This window comes from Scyliorhinus torazame, chromosome 11 (genome assembly GCF_047496885.1).
Source record: "Scyliorhinus torazame isolate Kashiwa2021f chromosome 11, sScyTor2.1, whole genome shotgun sequence".
In the NCBI taxonomy this organism is placed as follows: Eukaryota; Metazoa; Chordata; class Chondrichthyes; order Carcharhiniformes; family Scyliorhinidae; genus Scyliorhinus; species Scyliorhinus torazame.
In genome coordinates, this window is record NC_092717.1 from 1,584,157 (window position 1) to 1,597,624 (window position 13,468).

Below are 13,468 nucleotides of genomic sequence, written 5' to 3' on the forward strand. Positions count from 1 at the left end.
GGTTTTTTCTCACTGAATGACGGGGAGGTTGAGGGGCGACCTGATAGAGGTCTACAAAATTATGAGGGGCATAGACAGAGTGGATAGTCAGAGGCTTTTCACAGGGTAGAGGGTTCAATTACTATGGGGCATAGGTTTAAGGTGTGAGGGGCAAGGTTAGAGTAGATGTACGAGGCAGGTTTTTTACGCAGAGGGTAGTGGGTGCCTGGAACTCGCTACCGGAGGACGTGGTGGAAGCAGGGACGATAGTGACATTTAAGGGGCATCTTGACAAATACATGAATAGGATGGGAATGGAGGGATACAGACCCAGGAAGTGTAGAAGATTGTAGTTTAGTCGGGCAGCCTGGTCGGCACGGGCTTGGAGGGCCGAAGGCCTGTTCCTGTGCTGTACATTTCTTTGTTCTGTCTTCCTCTTCCCTCTTCCAAGGCGTTCCTTAAAAATCTATATTTTTGATCTTTTGTCCTATAACTTCCTCGCATGCTGTGGTGAACAAAGTCTGTTGTGAAGCATTGGGACTTTTGCAATATTAAAGGTCTTATACAATTGTTAACAGAACTAATACCAAGAAGCAACGACTCTCTGGAGAGATGGCGCTGTGTTGAGCAGGACACAGAGTAATGAGGTGTGGAGGGAAATGATCCTTAATGCTCTGGTCCATGTGCGCTTGCCCACTGCTGCTCTGCCCAATTCTTCTCGGCAACCAGCTGATCACTCTTCTCTTCACTTGGGGGAATGGTACTGGTATTAAATTAAGTCTTGTGGTTTTTATTCAAGGAGAGTGAGCTGTGTAGTTACTGTTTTAACACTTTCCTGTTGCATCCCTCTCCTGAACTCTCTTGCTTCTGTTCTTGTGCAGCTTGTGGTGATGCTGAAGCTGTGGAGAGTTGTGCAGGATGAACAGATTGCTGAATGACCCAGGACAATGCTCGAGTCTCAATCGCTTCAGTTCCAGTGCATCCGTTAGTACCACGCATTCCGTTAACACATCCCAACTTGCTGCTAGATTACAACCATACAGCAACAAAAAAACTATTTCTGATGTCAGAAGGACTTTCTGCTTATTTGTTACATTTGACCTTTTGTTTGTTGGTTTGCTATGGATAATAGAATTAAATGTAAGTATTGAACTCTTTTAATGTAGGTTTTTGTGATCTGTACGCGGATTTATATATCCCTGTAGATTCTGCAAATGACTCATCACTGATGGTACCATTAGACAAATGTGGTTAAGTTTATCAAATTACCGGGAATGGAAGCAGTGTGACAGGGAGAGGCTCTGAGGAAGAATGGATAGCATGTGGCGAATGATTAAGGGCACTTGGAGGTATGAAACAAATGCTGACCTTGCCAGAGACCCCCCTCTGCAGTCCCTGCCCCCTCTGTGGGCCATCCCTACCCTCCATTCGGCAGCTGCCCACTTATACAAAACTAGCAAGACCCCGTCAGTTGAGTTTCCCTTGTTTCCACTAACGGGTAAGAACCAGTTTTCAGTATGTCCCACTGTGGTGTTGATTCTCACCCCACAGCCACTCGCCGCCCATCATTCCTAACGCCCTCTTTTCCTGCAGCTGCCATATTTAAGTTTACCCCAGAAAGGGCAGCCACTGCCACTCACTCTACATCTGAAATGCTCTGCATTGGGACAGTGCAGACGGTGGGACTGGGTTTCAGGGAGTCCACATGTTGAACATGTGGGTGAAAATGTTGTCAGGACATTTTATAGGTAGCCATTCCCGTCCCAGATGTTACAATACCAGACCAGGCTCCAACCTTTGTTAGAATACCAAAGATTAAAACCCCAAACAATTACTAAGTTTGTAAAACTGAGAAAGGATATTTCACCCCAGGGGTGATGACTGGCCAATAGGTAACTTTTATGTTCAAACAATCTTTCAGTTAAACACAGAATTAACCAGATTAACATCAAAGAAATAGCTTTTCAAGTTAAACAGTTCTTAAATAAAAGGAAAAACCTGAACTTACTGTCTACACCTGCCACTAATTCCAATTAAATAACACAATACAGTTCAAATGATTTCCACATTTTTAGGGAATTTTCACAGTCACTTCATTGCAGTGTAATGTTAGCCTACTTGTGACAGTATTAAAATTATAATTAGATTATTATAAAATGCCACTTTATTGCGTAAAACAGGTGAATAAAATTAGCCAAAAAAACCAGGTTGCTTCGCTGTGTAGAGACCCTTGGAAAGAATTCTTTTTTAGTAATAATTTTACAGTACCCAATTATTTTTTTTCCAATTAAGGGGCAATTTAGCATGGCCAATCCACCTACCCTGCACATCTTGTTGGGTTGTGGGGGTGAGACCCAAGCAGACACTGGGAGAATGTGCAAACTCTACACTGGCAGTGACTTGGGTCCGGGATCGAACCCGGGTCCTCAGTGCTGTGAGGCAGCAGTGCTAACCACCGTGCCACCCAAGACTCAAATCCTATGGCTGCTGTTCAACTTAAAATAGTTGAAAAACTACAGTCGAACCGGCTCCTCCCATTAATTCCATCAGCTGTATCCCACAAAGTTCCATAGTCTTGTTTAGGACTAAATATGTTCCGGGCGGCATGGTGGCACCGTGGTTAGCACTGCTGCATCACAGCACCAAAGAACCGGGTTCAATTCCGGCCTCGGATGTCTGTGTGGAGTTTGCACTTTCACCCTGTGTCTGTGTGGGTTTCCTCCGGGTGCTCCGGTTTCTTCCCACAGTCCAAAGATGTGCAAGTTAGGTGGATTGGCCACGTTAAATTGCCCTTGGTGTCCAAAAAGGTTAGGTGGGGATAGGGTGGAGGTGTGGGCTTGGGATGCTCTTTCCAAGGGCTGGTGTAGACTCGATGGACCGAATGGCCTCCTTCTGCACTGTAAATTCTATGATTGTCTACATCCCTGGGAATCATCCAAAATATAAACAACGTTCCATTGGCCATCTCTGTAAACAAGTAAATAGTTAAAATCAAAAATTACCTCGCCTATTCTGACTTAATTACATCTTTAGTAGACACGCTGCCTGTAAACCAGGATTTTTAATAACATTACTGCCACAAATATAAAATATAATATTTTTAAATTGCTGCATTCATCACATAGGATTCTCTTTTTTTTCGTTTAAGTTTCCAGGGTTTGCAGAATTGATTCATTTGCCATTAAATTGAATTGAAATAAAACAGTAAGTTATTGACATTTATTCCCATTCAGGTTGACCACAGCTGGTTTGGCAGCGGTTAAATCATTCAAATTTCTTTGGATTAATATAATTTGGTGTTTATAGAATCCTGGAATATTATAGCACAGTAACAGTATACACCGATACTAACTGAAAGAGTTCTGCGCCTGGCCGATACCTGCTCTTTGCCCATACTCCTTTTTAAATCTTCTCTTTCAGAATATTAGTGCAATAATACAGATTGTATTATTGATAATAAGCCTTTGCTACGGGATGTTTATTTTGAAATTATTACTATCTTATTCTTGATGTGGAGATGCCAGCATTGGACTGGGGTGGGCACAGTAAGAAGTCTTACAACACCAGGTTAAAGTCCAACAGGTTTGTTTCAAACACTAGCTTTCGGAGCACTGCTCCTTCCTCAGGCGATACCTCTTCATTCACCTGAGGAAGGAGCAGTGCTCCGAAAGCTAGTGTTTGAAACAAACCTGTTGGACTTTAACCTGGTGTTGTAAGACTTCTTACTATCTTATTATTAGCATGGAAATCAAACTAGAGAACTGGCAGTCCTCCCATAACAAACCTGTTTTTTAAAATTTAGAGTACCCAATTTATTTTTTCCAATTAAAGGGCAATTTTAACGTGGCCAATCCACCTACCCTACGCATCTTTTGGGTTGAGGGGGTGAGACCCATGCCAATGCGGGAAGAATGTGCAAACTCCACATGGATAGTGACCCACAAACCTGATTAATAGCAGCAGTCTATCAGAATACAGCAAACTGAGAACAATGACATATTTTAGTATAACTGGTGATAATTTTTTCTTCTTCTTTGATAGGATACGAGTGTCAATGGCATGGCCAGCATCTGTTGCCCATCCCTAATTGCTGATGGTGATTAGGATATTTCTGCCTGTTTAATAAAAAGTTCTATATATCTGATTCAGTTTTAAAATCTGAAAAATTGCCAGCATATATCTGGATGTTTGATTATCTAACCTTGCTAACACGATATTTCCACTTGTATCTTTGTTTCTAGGTTGATGGTGGCATAATTCATAGTTTAGAAAGTGAGGTTGTTCACTATGACTTCCACAAATCTTACTTTGATATATTTGTGAGTAGATTTTCTCGAATCCCTTGAAAATATTTTCAACACAGCTTTAAACTCTTGGCAAATGTTATCTAATCCTTTTTGTCTTTCCCAGTTACTGGCGATGTTCCGTTTCCTTACGCTGGTTATTGCGTATGCTCTGTGTAGGTTAAACCACTGGTGGGTGATCGCGGTGAGTGATGTGACAGCATTGTCCTTGTCCCCTGTGTTATGATGTTGCAAATCTGCTTATCTGTACTCTTCTCAAATCCCTTTCTTGACCCAGGTGGGAGGTTCATTTTTGAAAGCAGTGTATATTTGAATTTCTGTGATATGGGCGACTGATGCAGGGGAAATAAGCATTTAATGCTGTTCTCGCTGGTGGCTTTGCCATGCCCATAAGGGAAATATGCTTACTGCAGCCTGGCTCAACACGCAGTCTCCTAAAGTCACTTCTGTTGCATCAAATGATTGGGTATTTTTACACCCTGAGATCTGATAAGCCTTGAATAAATAATCTGATGCATTAAAAAGTTTATACCCTTCAAACTTAGTTACTTTGCCCCGCAAGCTCCCGGACAGTGAGGACAGGGTAGATGCCCGGCGAGCTGGATAGGGTGATGCCGGTCAGGGCAGGGGAAGAGTGTGCGGACAGGGCGATGCTGGGGGGGGGGGGGGGGGGGGGAGGGGTGGCTGTGCGGCCAGGGCGATGCCGGGGGGGGGGGGTTGGCGGTGTGGACAGGGCGATGCCTGTCGTGGGTAACGGTGAGGACGGGGTGATGCCGGTCGGGGGGGGGGGGGGGGGGGGGGGGTTGAGGGTGAGGACAGGACGGTGCGGGCAGGGTGATCTGATCCAATTAATCATTTGGATAAAGTATGGTAGTTTTTGTCAGTGGTCACAGCCCAAACATTAAATTAGGCATGATTGATTGTGGTAGCACAGTGGTCAGCACTGTTGCTTCACAGCCCAGGGACCCAGGTTCAATTCCCGGCTTGGGTCACTGTCTGTGTGGAGTCTGCACGCTCTCCCAGTGTTTGCATAGGTTTCCTCCGGGTGCTCCGGTTTCCTTCCACAAGTCCTGAAAGACGTGCTGTTGGGTAAATTGGACATTCTGAATTCTCCCTCTGTGTACCCGAACAGGCGCCGGAATGTGGCGATTAGGGGCTTTTCACAATAACTTCATTGCAGGGTTAATGTAAGCCTACTTGTGACACTGAAGTCCACCATCAATACTCAGCGATGAATTACTGAATCTATGTAACTCCTCCTATGATTATAAATGCTGCTTTTCACTATTCCAGATTACAACAGCTGTCACCAGTGCCTTTCTCATTGTAAAAGTCATTGTTTCCAAGGTATGTGGTAACTGCAACTAAACTCTGAATGAAAGGTTTCTCCGGAGTTCAGATGAGTGTGTTGCTGTTGACATCAAGGCAGCATTTTGACCAAATGTGGCATCCAGCTGAAGCTGATCAGAATCAGGAGAAATTCTCTCTGCTGGTTGGGGTCATAACTAAGCACAAAGGAAGTTGTGGTTATTGGAGATTGATTTTGAGCCATCAGTGCAGGAGTTCCTCAGGGTCGTGTCCTAGGCCCCACCGTCTTCAGCTGCTTCATCAATGACCTTCCCTCTATCATAAGGTCAGAGTGTGCAACCATCAGCGAACATCCCCAATGTTCAGCACCATTCAGCCCTCCCCATATACTGAAGCAATCTGTCCATTATCAGCAATTCCTGGACAATGCTCAGGCTCAGGCTCATAAAGGGCAGGTCGTGCCTAACTAATTTAGTGGAATTTTTTGAGGACATTACCAGTGCGGTAGATAACGGGGAGCCAATGGATGTGGTATATCTGGATTTCCAGTAAGCCTTTGACAAGGTGCCACACAAAAGGTTGTTGCATAAGATAAAGATGCATGGCATTAAGGGGAAAGTAGTAGCATGGATAGAGGATTGGTTAATTAATAGAAAGCAAAGAGTGGGGATTAATGGGTGTTTCTCTGGTTGGCAATCAGTAGCTAGTGGTGTCCCTCAGGGATCAGTGTTGGGCCCACAACTGTTCACAATTTACATAGATGATTTGGAGTTGGGGACCAAGGGCAATGTGTCCAAGTTTGCAGACGACACTAAGATGAGTGGTAAAGCAAAAAGTGCAGAGGATACCGGAAGTCTGCAGAGGGATTTGGATAGGCTGAGTGAATGGGCTAGGGTCTGGCAGATGGAATACAATGTTGACAAATGTGAGGTTATCCATTTTGGTAGGAATAACAGCAAAAGGGATTATTATTTAAATGATAAAATATTAAAACATGCTGCTGTGCAGAGAGACCTGGGTGTGCTAGTGCATGAGTCGCAAAAAGTTGGTTTACAGGTGCAACAGGTGATTAAGAAGGCAAATGGAATTTTGTCCTTCATTGCTAGAGGGATGGAGTTTAAGACTAGGGAGGTTCTGCTGCAATTGTATAAGGTGTTAGTGAGGCCACACCTGGAGTATTGTGTTCAGTTTTGATCTCCTTACCTGAGAAAGGACGTACTGGCACTGGAGGATGTGCAGAGGAGATTCACTAGGTTATTCCCAGAGCTGAAGGGATTGGATTACGAGGAGAGGTTGAGTGGACTGGGACTGTACTCGTTGGAATTTAGAAGGATGAGGGGGGATCTTAAAGAAACATATAAAATTATAAAGGGGCTAGATAGGATAGACGCGGGGAGGTTGTTTCCACTGGCGGGTAAAAGCAGAACTAGGGGGCATAGCCTCAAAGTAAGGGGAAGTAGATTTAGGACTTTAGTTTAGGAGGAACTTCTTCACCCAAAGGGTTGTGAATCTATGGAATTCCTTGCCCAGTGAAGCAGTAGAGGCTGTTGCTCTTTTTAGCCTTCGTTTATTAGCTCTGATTACATCACCTTTGCTCACGAGTCGCCAGGTATCTTTCTGATACCGCCACGTGGTTCAAGTTATGATTAATAAGTCAGCACACCGCTTAGTAAGATTGAAATCAACGGTCATTTATTATACAACAAGCAATGTTTACACAATAATCCTACTATCTATATCGAAACCTACCACGACTGGCCAATACTTAACTTTAGGAAGAGCCCACCAGGTCAGGGAAACGAATGGCTTATCCAATCGGATCTGGCCCGCGGGATTCAAAAGGCTGATACGGGTTGATGGCTAGGAGTCTCTATCGGATAGCGATCGCTGGAGTCAAACTTACAGGTGCCGGTTGCTGTTCTTGCGAAGGTCTTGAGCAGGCGAAGAAGAGAGAGAGAGAGACCGAGCTCTGAACTTGGCCCCTCACTTTATAGGGCCCAGGGGCTTCCCGCCTTTCGGGGCGGCCCTTGACCCTGAGTCCCAAGTGATTGGACTGGCCTCCAATCACTGGGTTCGATACGTCCAATTGCGAGGCGATTCCCCGATCGGGGGGTGGTCGTTCACCTGTCTTTGTTTCGGCCACTGCAGGCGCCGACAGGTCTGGCCCGGCATTCAATTGCTAATATGTTGCAATTGTTCCTGGGGATAGCCGATTAAACTGCAGATGTCTGGGTTGATGGGCTGTTAAAAGCCCTGAGTATCGATCTGGGCCAACTTCCCCAGAGCCGAATATGATGTTCTGCCTGCAGCTGTCCGTTTGTGTCCTGTTACCTGCTTTTCCCATCAGCCTTTTCGGTTAGCCATTTTAAATCTGGTTTTGGCCAAATTAATCGGGAAGCAGCCATTTTATGTGGCTACAAGGCTCCTTCATTAAATGTTTTTAAGATAAAGATAGATAGTTTTTTGAAGAATAAAGGGATTAAGGGTTATGGTGTTCGGGCCGGAAAGTGGAGCTGAGTCCACAAAAGATCAGCCATGATCTCATTGAATGGTGGAGCAGGCTCGAGGGCCCAGGTGGCCTACTCCTGCTCCTAGTTCTTATGTTCTATGTTCTTAGGCTGGTAAGTGGCAAGTAGTATTTGCCACACTGTTCACTGGCAATACCATTGCTGAATCCCCAATAATTAACCTACTGAGAATCACCATTAACTCTGAACAGGACCAGCCATATAAATCTTGTAGCTACAACAGCAGGTCAGAGCCTGAGAATTCTGAGACGAGTAACTCACCCCCTGACTCCCCGAACTGTCCACCATCTACAAGGCACAAATCAGGAGTGTGATGGAACACTGTCCACTTGCCTGGGTGAGTGCAGCTCCAACAGCACTCAAGAAGCTCAGCACCATCCAGGACAAAGCCTGCTGTCTGCACCCATCGATCACCTTAAACATTTACTCCCTCTACCGCTGAGGCCCAGAGGAAGCAGTGTGTATTATCTACACGATGCACTGCAACAACTCACCAAGGCTCGTTTGACTACACTTTACAAACCCGTGTCCCCCTACCACCTAGAAGGACACGAACAGCAGATGCATGGGGACCCCACCACCTGGAGGTTCCCCTCCAAGCCACTCACCATATTGACTTGGAACTGTATCACCGTTCCTTCCCTGGGTCAAAATGCTGGAACTCCCACCCTAACAGCGCTATGGGTGTACCTACACCACCATCTTCTCGAGGGTAATTAGGAATAGACAATAAATGCTGGCCCAGCCAGTGACTCCTGAATTTTATTTTTAAATTACTGAGATTGTCTTCTATCACTCTTCCTTTCATTTGTTAAACAGATCTTGTTTTCCTTTAGCTCTTGGTCCAAGGTACAGCCTTTGCTTACTTACTGCCAATCATTTCCTTCATACTGGCCTGGATCGAGACCTGGTTCCTGGATTTCAAGGTGTTGCCACAAGAGTTGAAGGATGAAAACAGTAAGTATCGTTACTCTTCCTTTGTACTCTCTATCCCCCTCATTCTGCTGTCAGGCAAACTGACCAGAGGGGAGAGATGGTACAGATTAAGAATGATTCATATCACTGAATTTTAGTCTTTTAATGATGCCAATCTAACCTCTTGTTTTCACAAACTATTCTCTGTCCCATCTACTCTTGCTGTAACACTTTTTAAACGCGTAATATGCTTGTTTACAAATTTGGAAGGTGTGATGCTGCCAAGTCATAACAAGTTACAACGTCTAACTTTTTGCTTTGGGCCTATAAATTGTAATGAGTCACATGTTCATTTTCTTCTGCTAGTGCCTGTAATACAAGTATCGTTCTTCCTCTTCTAGGAGTGTTTACAGTATCTGGTCCATCAGAACAAGCACCCCTCATCCTTCCTGGTCCCCTCTCTGATGGCCAGTTTTATTCTCCTCCCGAATCGGTTGCTGGTGAGTACTCTAACTGCCCCATTGAGATTGTAGGGCAGCTTTAGCATGTATAGGCACAGGTTCTAACATCATATCTGTTTATAGAATAACAGGCTGTTATATTCCCTCAAACTAGTTCATTGTGTGAAATGTTTAAAGCACATGAACAATTATGTGGATCTGATGAATTTCCACCCAAAAATCCCATTGATCTGGAGACGAATCTCCATTAATTAGCCATTCGCAAAGGTTTCTGTCTTCGGGCAGGGGGCCTGTGGGATGATCAACAGCAGCTGCAGAGAGTAAGCGGCCACGTTCTCTACTTTCCCAAGCACCCATCTAATTTCCTGTGATATCTGCATTTTCCCAGTGTCGAAATAAATCACTCTCCAGAATTTGAACTCCCACCATATCCATCCTCCTCAAAGAACAATACAGCACAGACCATTCCCCTCAAACCGACTCCACGCACACTAACCCATACAAATGTGAGCTTCTCTGAATCTAGTGCCTGCTACAGTGCATTCCCACCCTGAACACCTCTTTCACACTGACGACCTAATCCTGATGAGAGCCATTGAAACTCTACATCTCCTGCGTCACGCCTGCTTCCATAGCCTTCCCCACTGACATGCTCGACTGTGACCAATTCCTTTTATCCCTCGGGACCTGCAGCTTCCTGGCCATTGTCCATCTCTCCCAAGGAAGTTCCTCTCCCAAGTCACTGTAGATCACTGCTTCCCTGCACCATCTATCAAACCCTTAACCCTGCCTCCCTGGCCTCCAGAAAAGTGAGAAAGTTACGGGTTTCCTTTTTCCAAAACACAGACCATCTCTCCATCTGCTTCTGCTGCTCGCCCCACTCCTCCTCCCTCTCTCCTCCTCCTTAGCCCAGCTCTTTCACCAAGCGTTTTGACCACTCGCCCAACATCTCTCTCCCTGGCTTAGCCACCATTTTGTCTGATTGTACCTCTGATTAGTAACCTGGGAATTTGTTTATGTTAAAGGTATAATATAAATATAAGTTGTTTTAACTGTTTTCCCACATGAATTGTTACAATATTCTTGTTCTGAAATGGAATGAGGACCAGTCGTTCAGTTAGCCAGGTTGAACAGTTGGGCTTTGATGTTGCTGTATGGAACTCCCTCTAAGAACATCCCTCCTCTGATAAGGAGACCAAAACTGCACACACTACTCCAGGTGAGGCCTCCCCAAGGCCCTGTACAATTGCAGCAAGACGGCCCTGCTCCTGTACTCTAATCTTCTCGCTATGAAGGCCAACATACCATTTGCTGTCTTCACCTCCTGCTGCACCTGCATCCTTGCCTTCAGCGACAGGTGTACGAGGACACCCAGCTCTCGTTGCCCATTCCCTTCACCAAGCCAAAGCCATTCCGATAATAGTCTGCCTTCTCTTTTGCTACTAAAGTGGATAACGTCGCATTTCGTACAAATTATACTGCATCTGCCATTCATTTGTCCACTCACTCAGCCTGCCCAAATCACACTGAAGCATCTCTGCATCCTCCTCACAGCTCACCCTCCCACACAACTTGGTGTACTGTTCAAATTCGTAGATATTACATTTAGTTCTCTCATCTAAATCATTAATATATATTGTGAATAGTTGGGGTCCTAGCACCAATATCTGCAGGATCCCACTTGTCACTGCCTGCCATTTGGAGAAAAAAAATGATAATTCGTACTTTCTTTCCGATCTGCCAACCAGTGTTCGATCCATCTCAGTACATTACCCCCAATCGCATGTGCTTTAATTTTACACGCTAATCTCTTATGTGGAACCTTGTTGAAAGCCTTCTGAAAGTCCAAATAAACCATATCCACTGGCTCCCCCTCATCCACTACTCGTTACATCCTCCAAGAATTCCGGTAGAATTGTCAAGCATGATTTCTCTTTCAGAAATCCATGCTGACTCTGTCCAACGTGTAACTGTTTTCCAAGTGCCCAGCTTCAATCTTTTATGATGGATTCTAGCATTTTCCCACTACCGACGTCAGGCTGACTGGTCTATAATTCCCTGTTTCCTCTCCACCTCCCTTTTTGAACAGTGGGATTACATTCGCCATCCTCCAATCTGTAGGAACTATTCCAAAGTCTATAAAATCTTGGAAGGTGACCACCAACGCATCCAGTATTTCTAAGGCCACTTCCTTAAGCTCTCGTGTAGATTGTATCAGTACAAGTGTTTAAAAATAAATTTGTGGCAAAGATTCTCTACAAAGGTTTTGTCACTTTTTTAAAAACACTGGACACTTTTTATTTTTCAATTAACAGCAGCATAATGCAGATGCTGAAAATCTGAAATAAAACCAGAAAATGCTGGATAAACACATCTGGCAGAATCTGTGGAGTGAGAAGAGTTATAAATATTTCCAGTTCAAATGACACGACTTTTTTCTTTTAAACGCATTTTATTGGTGTTGGGTGTCTTAAAAAATATTAAGGTAGATAAGTCCCCAGGGCCTGATGGGATCTACCCCAGAATACTGAAGGAGGCTGGAGAGGAAATTGCTGAGGCCTTGACAGAAATCTTTGGATCCTCGCTGTCTTCAGGGGATGTCCCGGAGGACTGGAGAATAGCCAATGTTGTTCCTCTGTTTAAGAAGGGTAGCAAGGATAATCCCGGGAACTACAGGCCGGTGAGCCTTACTTCAGTGGTAGGGAAATTACTGGAGAGAATTCTTCGAGACAGGATCTACTCTCATTTGGAAGCAAATGGACGTATTAGTGAGAGGCAGCACGGTTTTGTAAAGGGGAGGTCGTGTCTCACTAACTTGATAGAGTTTTTCGAGGAGGTCACTAAGATGATTGATGCAGGTAGGGCAGTGGATGTTGTCTATATGGACTTCAGTAAGGCCTTTGACAAGGTCCCTCATTGTAGACTAGTACAAAAGGTGAAGTCACACGGGATCAGGGGTGAACTGGCAAGGTGGATACAGAACTGGCTAGGCCATAGAAGGCAGAGGGTAGCAATGGAGGGATGCTTTTCTTTTTTTTTAAGAATATTTTATTGAAAATTTTTGGTCAACCATCACAGTACATTGTGTATCCTTTACACAATATAACAGTATAAATAACAATGACCTGTTTTATAAACAAAGAATAAATAATATATAACAAAAACGAAAACTAAAACTAAATGGCAACTGCCTTGTCTCAGATAAACACTCTCCCAAAATATGGTTTAACAATCCAATATACAATTATTTATAGCAACGACCTATACATATTATACATGTATATTAATAACCCTGAGACTCCTTCTGGTTTCCCCCCCCCCCCCCCTCCCCCCTGGGCTGCTGCTGCTGCCTTCTTCTTTTCCATTCCATCTATCTTTCTGTGAGGTATTCGACGAACGGTTGCCACTGCCTGGTGAACCCTTGAGCCGATCCCCTTAGGACGAACTTAATCCGTTCCAGCTTTATAAACCCTGCCATGTCATTTATCCAGGTCCCCACCCCTGGGGGCTTGGCTTCCTTCCACATCAACAGTATCCTGCGCCGGGCTACTAGCGACGCAAAGGCCAAAACATCGGCCTCTCTCGCCTCCTGCACTCCCGGCTCTTGTGCAACCCCAAATATAGCCAACCCCCAGCTTGGTTCGACCTGGACCCCCACTACTTTCGAAAGCACCTTTGTCACCCCCACCCAGAACCCCTGTAGTGCCGGACATGTCCAGAACATGTGGGTGTGATTCGCTGGGCTTCTCGAGCATCTCGCACACCTATCCTCTACCCAAAAAAATTTACTGAGCCGTGCTCCAGTCATATGCGCCCTGTGTAACACCTTAAATTGAATCAGGCTTAGCCTGGCACACGAGGACGACGAGTTTACCCTACTTAGGGCATCTGCCCACAGCCCCTCCTCGATCTCCTCCCCCAGCTCTTCTTCCCATTTCCCTTTCAGCTCATCTACCATAATCTCCCCCTCGTC

The 13,468-nt window shown here is 44.9% G+C and overlaps 1 protein-coding gene across 2 annotated transcripts in view; it reads left to right on the forward strand.

Annotated features, from left to right (window-relative positions):
- Positions 1-582: 582 nt before the first annotated feature.
- Positions 583-13,468, forward strand: part of stard3nl (STARD3 N-terminal like) — a 44,387-nt gene continuing 31,501 nt past the window's right edge. The window contains exons 1-7 of one of the 2 annotated variants that reach the window (XM_072466844.1): positions 588-739; positions 861-1,119; positions 4,221-4,298; positions 4,390-4,467; positions 5,577-5,630; positions 8,956-9,076; positions 9,436-9,534. In XM_072466844.1, the coding sequence (XP_072322945.1) occupies positions 898-1,119; positions 4,221-4,298; positions 4,390-4,467; positions 5,577-5,630; positions 8,956-9,076; positions 9,436-9,534 (652 nt within the window). In that variant the 5' untranslated portion in view covers positions 588-739; positions 861-897. Of the gene's footprint in view, positions 740-860; positions 1,120-4,220; positions 4,299-4,389; positions 4,468-5,576; positions 5,631-8,955; positions 9,077-9,435; positions 9,535-13,468 lie in introns of both variants that reach the window. The other variant, XM_072466845.1, reaches the window with a different exon arrangement.